Source organism: Octopus bimaculoides, chromosome 20 (assembly GCF_046866305.1).
Source record: "Octopus bimaculoides isolate indiv1 chromosome 20, ASM4686630v1, whole genome shotgun sequence".
Classification (NCBI taxonomy): domain Eukaryota; kingdom Metazoa; phylum Mollusca; class Cephalopoda; order Octopoda; family Octopodidae; genus Octopus; species Octopus bimaculoides.
The window spans coordinates 18,730,188-18,738,231 of NC_142947.1; the positions used below are offsets into that span (position 1 = coordinate 18,730,188).

The 8,044-nt window shown below is 35.3% G+C and overlaps 1 protein-coding gene across 2 annotated transcripts in view; it reads left to right on the forward strand.

Annotated features, from left to right (window-relative positions):
* The first annotated feature begins 1,407 nt into the window (after positions 1-1,407).
* The window catches only part of LOC106876500 (AMP deaminase 2), an 87,837-nt gene continuing 81,200 nt past the window's right edge, over positions 1,408-8,044 (forward strand). The window contains exons 1-3 of one of the 2 annotated variants that reach the window (XM_089338176.1): positions 1,408-1,927; positions 5,891-6,071; positions 7,988-8,044. The exon at positions 7,988-8,044 is cut by the window's right edge and continues 136 nt beyond it. In XM_089338176.1, the coding sequence (XP_089194302.1) occupies positions 1,797-1,927; positions 5,891-6,071; positions 7,988-8,044 (369 nt within the window). In that variant the 5' untranslated portion in view covers positions 1,408-1,796. The remainder of the gene's footprint in view (positions 1,928-5,890; positions 6,072-7,987) is intronic. The other variant, XM_089338177.1, reaches the window with a different exon arrangement.

An 8,044-nucleotide genomic window follows, 5' to 3' on the forward strand; every position in this document is an offset into this window, starting at 1 on the left:
TCTTACAAAAATATTTCACCCAACTACATGGTTCTGGGTTCAGTCCCATGGTATGGCACCATGGGTAGTTGTCACACACTATCTATCTGTACTCAAGGTGTAACAGTTGAGAACTGATGTTACCTATTACACTTTTACTCGTTTCAGTCATTTGACTGCAGCCATGCTGGGGCACCGCCTTTAGTCGAGTAAATCGACCCCAGGACTTTTTGTAAGCCCAGTACTTATTCTATCGGTCTCTTTTGCCGAACCGCTAAGTGACGGGGACATAAACACACCAGCTTCGGTTGTCAAGCAATGCTAGGGGGACAAACACAGACACACAAACACACATATATATATATATATATACATATATACGACGGGCTTCTTTCAGTTTCCGTCTACCAAATCCATTCACAAGGCTTTGGTCGGCCCGAGGCTATAGTAGAAGACACTTGCCCAAGATGCCATGCAGCGGGAATGAACCCGGAACCATGTGGTTGGTAAGCAAGCTACTTACCACACAGCCACTCCTGCGCCTATAGGTACAAAAATTTTCACTTGTGCGAAGGAAGGGTGGCATCACCTCCCAACGAAAGGATTTTGTGCAGTAGTTTTGGCGGGCAAGAATAAAGTTGGATACTTTTTGGATGCACCTCGTATATGCATGTTATGAGCGTTGTAAACAAATAGCTCTAAAGAGAACAAGCTGAGTATGTATGTGTGTGTGTATGCATGTATGTGTGTGTGTATGTATGTATGTGTGTATGTATGTATGTATGTATACAGAGAGAGCGAGAGTGTGTGTGAGAGAAAGAAAGAAAGAGAGAGAGAGAGAGATTATTGGAAAGTGTTAGCCATGGTGTTATTAGAAGGTTCATCACTATTAAAAAAATTACCGAAGCTAAAGAAAGCACAGTAAAGTCTATTTGCCGACACAGTGTGGCAGTCCAACGCAGGACGATGTCACTATTTTTTAGCCCCAGGAAAACATTTTTTCCAGCTGGCTACCAACACTGTCATTAATAGCAAACGAAGCAGCTAGATACAAGCAATTTTGATAATTTTATGTTTTATTGTAAGAGTTGCCATTTAAGAAGCCACTTTTTCTTGAAACAGATAACTATGGTCCCAATTCCTGCTCATTTGTAACCATTTAATTCTACCTGTGTCTCCCTTGCTTACCTCACCCTATTACACACCAACGTCGTCTGCTTTGTAATTTTCTGTACAACTGCAGCATCAGCGGCAATAACAGTATTGCTGTTGTCTAATTATTCTCACTTGAAAGGATTCGAATTTCCTTCTAAAGAATGGCAAACTCCGTTAACATATCAACACCAACAGCGATTCCTGTTTCTGCCTCTCTCTGTCACCTTGTTTTTCTCTGTTCCTCCTCCTCCTCCCACCCCTCTCTCTTTCCGTTCCGTCCTATTTCTCCAAGTACTGTCGTCAGGTGAAATTTCGAGGATGCAGTCAATGTTCACTGTCTAACACAGTGTCTTTCACGGTTGTTCTGCATTGTACCACTGGCAATGTACGAACACGCAACTCCCTGAACCGAGAGGCGAACACCTTGTTCCCATATCCATTGCCAGCCACTTCTCACCACCACTGCTGCTGACAGTGTATGTATGTATGTAGGTGATGATGATGATGATGGTGATTATTGATTATTATTGATGCCACTGCCACTGTTGCTGCTGATTTGACGCTGTTGATGCTGGGATCGTTGCCGTTTTAAACACAGCCATCTGGTTGTCGTATATATATTCCTAGTTTGTTTGTTTGCCGTCAATGTTGTTGATGTGGCAATGTTTAGTTTGACCACAGACGAAGTCGAGGTCGAGGATTCGGAATCTGGTGATTTCTTGGGCTACCGCAGGCAAGGTTCGCCTTCTCTCCGATCTCAATGTACCTGCTGCCGTGTGAAAGTTCACTGCAGGTAGATACATTTTCACCTATATTCATTCATTCATTTATTTATTTATTCATTCATTCATTCACATTATTTTCCTTATTCCCTTTATAGAATAATCCTTATTTAGACAATGCAAAATAAACAAGAGTGGTTGAACTCACGTTGCAATTACACGAGTTTATCAGAGGAAATCAAACATTTCTTTCTTATTTACAGTAAGGAAATATTATAATGTGTAATAAATTTATACATTGTAAATATTATTTTTAGGAATATTGTATAATGTCTGTTTTGACTATGAGTGTTCCAGTTGAACTACGTATTCATTGACTTACAAAGTGGCTGAGTATTCCACAAACATTTGTACTTTTAATGTAATCCTCAGGCAGGATCAACATGACACAGAGGGCGACAATACTGCCCCCTCCCCTTTGTATTACAGGTACAATTCATTCTGCTGGGCTTCCATACAGTTTCTGTATACCCAATTTAACTATCGAAGCTTGGCTCGCTTCAAGGCTTATAAAGTACTTATAAAGTAAAAGACACATATCCAAAATTCCACAAAGATCGACCCCAAAACTTCATGATTACGGAGTCCTTCTTAATCACTATTCCTTTCCCCCGTCTCACATCAAAACATTTCGATAGCATGTTTGTTTTCTATTTGTTGTTTTGTAACATATTTTTATTGAATTTCATTGACTTTGTTATATGGAGTGTTGTTCTTTAACTCCTGGTCACCTTTGATCGAACAGATTTCTCATCAAATACATTACAACCGCGACCATCTCGTCAATTTTAGGATTATGTAGGACTTACATTATCTCGTATTATTTCCTTATTTAAGGGGAAAGGGTGTGATTTATGGGTAGGTTGGCTGTTATTTCTAGCAAAGTAAGGGATCATATACAGACTCCCATATTGGATCGTATAGGATTTGAAATCTGATATTTTTTTTTACTGTATCGTATTGTCATTTTGGTAAATTTATGATATTAAAAAAAAAAATTATCCAATTACTAGCTTTGGTAGAAATGGACTATATGTAATCTGAACCTTTCCCCACCTTATTTATTATTTTTTTTTTTACGGGTTCCCACGTTTTAGGCTATGGAGATTCCGATTCTGAAACAAAATTTTCAAAAATCTAAAATTCAAAATTTCGATCCCCCACCCCTTCCGCATTTAAAAAAAATTTTCCGGAAATTTTTTTTATGCATAAAAAAATACGGAGATTATGATTCTGAAAAAAAATTGTTTGAAATATTTCAATTCCCCCCCCCACCACCACCACCACCACCAAGCAGGCTTTTTACATGCTAGAAATAACAGCCAAATCTCACAAAACTAGTGTTAGGGTTAGGGTCAGGGTTAGGGTTAGGGTTAGGGTTAGGGTTAGGGTTTGAGTTAGGTTTACCCTGTGGATCTATATAAAAACCGGGGGTGGGGGAATCGAAATTTTGAAATTGAGATTTTTGAAAATTTTTTTTCAGAATCGGAATCTCCATAGCCTAAAATGTGGGATTCCGTAAAAAAAGATAAAAAATAAGTGGGGAAAGGTTCAGATTACATTTAGTCCATCTGGACCCTTCTTTCAGTTTCTGTCTAGCAAATCCATTCAAAAGGCTTTAGTTGGCCAGGGCTCTAGTAGAAGATACTTGTCCAAGTTGCCACACAGTAGGACTGAACCCAGAACCATGTGGTTGGGAAGGAAGCTTCTTACCACACAGCCATGCCTGTGCCTATATGTATGTGTGTGTTAATGTTAGTATTTGTTAATCTTTTTTCTGTGTCTCCATCTTTACCAATTCACTGCCTGATTTTTCCCTACATATAAGAAAAAAAACAAACAAATTCTTGTATGCAACACAATATATTTCATAACATTAATTGCCTTATCTATTAATTAAACCTCAGTGCCTTTGAAAGGAGAATAAATGTAAAAAAAAAAAACAGTGTGAATGTTGCTAAATAATTCTTCCAACTTCCAAAAAATGTCCCTACAGCAATTCCCAGATTTTATTTTTGAAATCCTGAAATTTCCCATAAATTATGAATTTTAAAAAAAATCTGTTTAACTACTTACCAGACAATTAATCTAGATTAAATAAAATTATTAAAAAACAAAAAGGGAAAAATATAAAAATAAAGTTCTGAAATAAAACTTATAGAATTACGGTTTGATTGTACATCCTGATCTACCTGACTGATAACCAAAGGCATTCCAGTCATAACTATGCTATCATTTTAAGACACAGTATACCTAGGAATACATTTTTCAATGTATTCTTCCTTTTTATTAATTGGTTCACTGTGATTTTAGAGAGATTTGTCTTCTATTTCTAGCAGGTTAATTCACTACATAGATGCTTCTTTGTTGACTTGGCCATTTTTGTTTATATTGCCATACAGTTGAAGCTTGGTTATTTGATAGCTCTATTCATCAGACTCAGCAAGTCTCAGGTATTTGATATCCAAATGTCTACATATGTTATTGATTAATAAATCACAAACCAGATTTGACCAAAGCATTATTATTTCCAGTTCAAGGCAATGCTAGCAAGCTTTTATTGCTGTTATAGTTGTGTGTGTGTGTGTGGGGGGGGTACATATGTATGTATGTGTTCATGCATGTACATATGCACATATATATGCATGTACATATGCACATACATGTACTTGCACACATACATATGTTCGTGCACTTGCACATATACTTCCACTCACCTGTTAAATCATACCTAAATACACACATACACATGCGAATACATGCACATACATGTAAAAGTACACATATATGCTTGGTATTAACATAAACACACACACGCAATCATACATACAATTATATGCATCACTGTGAATAACAGTATATTTAGAAGCAGGCATTTACAGTTATACACTTTACATGTCTATACATTTATTTACAAAATTACATATATGCAGAATACTTGCATATATGATACTCACATATCTAATTTTATATTTCCAGAGAGAGCAATGAAAGAGATATGTTCAAACAAATAAAATACAGGTGTACATATATATATATATATATATATATATACATACACATGGTTTAAAAATTTTGGCACAAGGCCAGTAATTTTAGGCAAGTGATAAGTCAATTAAATAAATCCCTGTGCTTAACTGGTAGTTACTTTATTGAACCTAAAAGGATGAAAGTAAAGTCGGCCTTGGTTGAGATTTGAACCCAGAATGCTAAGAGAAGAAATGCTGTTAAGCACATCATCCGATTCTGCCAGCTTTACTGCCTTATGTACATGCATACATATACATACATATAAATACAGGCAAGGCTGAATGTTCAATCCCTAGTCTTGAAATGAGCAAAATCTTGTGAGTAAAATTTGATAGACAGACATTGTGCTTAAACTTGTTGGAGAGACTGTTCTTGTTGTTGGGTAATAGACTTCATCCATCATCCAGTTTAACACTCAGTTTTTGGGGTTTTAGTCAAATTCACCTTATTTATTATAAGCATTTGTGCCAGGTCTCAGGCTTGAAGGTAACTTCTTCACTGCCTTCAACCGGTCCCAGAGACATTGAAAAACACTGAAACTAAAACCCTTTGAACTACTAATCTTAATTTGTTATTTAGGATCAAAAAGAATGAGACTGGCTGAAGTTCATCCCTTTTTTTGTTTTTAGGCACCTAAATGGCATAGTTCATAATTTTCAGGTATTTTAAACATTATCTTTCAAACTTGTTTAGTCCAGGTTAGTCCTGATAAACTAAAGCTATGACCAAAGGCATTCCAGGTGTGATTATCTTGTTTTTTATCCTTTTTAGTCAGAGTATATCCAGATCTAAGCTATCCAATGTAGCTTTTATCTGGTCACTATTTCTAGCTGATTAAGTGACCACACAGAAACTACCATGGTGGCTCACCATTTTAAAGTTTGTTTCAAATGGATAAAAAAATCTATACATTTTTTAACATTCTTCTCTTTCTCTTTATCTAGTTCCAGTCCTTGGATGCACTATAATGAACCTGAAGATGAAGCAAATCGCTGTTGGAAAAGAGCAGAGACCGTTCCAGATATTGACGAGACTAAATCTACCCCTGACATTGATCTGTCTCCAATGTTTGAAAGAATCTCCATAGTCAACAAATGTGGAGTTCAAGGAAAACATTTCAGTGGTGTAAGTCTATAAATTCTGTAAATGCCGTTTCTTGTTATTGTTGTTGTTGTTGTGTGCACTCTGCACATCAGACTTGTTTGGGTTGATCTGTGTCATGTAAGTAATCATTTAAACAAAGTATTCAGTCAGCATTTCTAGTTGAAAGAACTGAGAGTTTAATTCCCAACTGATTCTTATATTTGGAATTTGGAATTATTTTATATAATCAGTTCATATATATGAATCCATGGTATTTTAAATGAAATAGATTTGTGACATTTGTTGGTGTTAAATGGAGACTTTATAGATCTTATCAGAGTTTCTAATGGCCAAAAATAGTTTTCTTAACATTCATTTAACCCCTTCAGCATTTAAACTGGCTATATCCAACCCAAATATTTTGTTCATGTTTTATGTTCAAACTGGCCAGATCTAGCCTCTCATACTTACTCTACAATATCTTTCTAAAAATAATCACATTCATTGAAATCTTGAAGTTATGAGATAATGCATGATTAATTCCAAACAATGTGATAAAATAGGCATTACATTTGACAGAGTAATCTGGCCTAAAATCTGGCTGTATCTGGCCTAAATATTCTACCTGTTTTATGCTAAAACTTACCAGATCCAATCTCTCACACCTATCGTATAACATCATTCTAGAAGTATACAAGCATACCATTGAAAGCTTGAAGCTACAAATAATGTGTAATTAATTCAAAATAATGTGAATAAATAAGCAATACATTTGACAGAATGCTAAAAGGTTAAATTTCAAGCAAATTGTAGATATTTCCAATATATAATAATTTCTTATTCTGTGATTTCATTTCATACAATGTGCAGTCATCTCCTACAACTCAGTAATTATTTTCTACACTGTGTAGCAAGTTGATACAATGTGTAATTATTTTCTATAATGCTTTCTAAAAGCCAGCAATAAATGTCAGGGTAACATTTATTGGTGTTGAGTGGGCACTTGGTTGATTTTACCAGAGTCTCTAATGGTGTCAGAAACAATTTTTTATCTAACTTTCACCTTTTTTTAAACTTTCAACCATTGATTGCTGATAATATCATCACTCCTTGTTCTTCCAATTTGCAGCAAATTGTAATCATACTGCACCACTTTTATGGTTTCAACTTTTATGGTTTCAACTTTTAAAATATTTCATATAATGTGTGGTTGTTTTATGCAAATGTGTAGTTATTTTACAGAAAGCAGAGAACAATGAAAATTTTTAAAATAGTGGTGATGATGACGGTGATAATGATATTGACAACATTAGTTCATATAATGTCTAACCATTTCATATACTGTGGTATCATTTCATACAATGCATAGTTATTTTCTATACAATGTGTAGTCATTCCATACAAATTGTAGTTATAAGATCATATCAGAGCAATAAGTCAATCTGTTACACCTTTTGCTGAGAAGTTGCAATTTCATGAAGTTGTCTTTGTTCAGCCCCAGGCATCCCAGAAAAAGCAGACAAATGATCAAAGGAATTTTAGCTATGGTTTGCTTTTACACATTGTATATCTAAGATTACATTATTCAATGTATTCTTCTCTTTTTATGTTTTTTACAATGGTATACTGTGATTTGAGGGGAATTTTGGCTGTTATTTCTAACAGTTTGAGTGACCACTTACAGGGATCTCTTGTTAGTTTGAACAACTACATGATGATGATGACGACGACGACTATGATAAAGGTGATGACAACAGTGACACCCTTTGAGATTCATAAAATAAGTACCAACTATGTTTTGGTGATAATTCAATACCCCCTCTCCTGCCACATACACATTGCCGTTTATAAATATGTGCCCTTCCTTGTACCAATGTAGGAAATCATTGTTTTAAATTAATTTAGCATTTAATGATTTGAATTTCACTCTCTTTCCCTTTTTCTGCTTCTCATGTTAGATCCCACTGAAAGACCTCGAAGAAGCTTCCAAGAGCTTAGTCAAGGCGCTTACCATT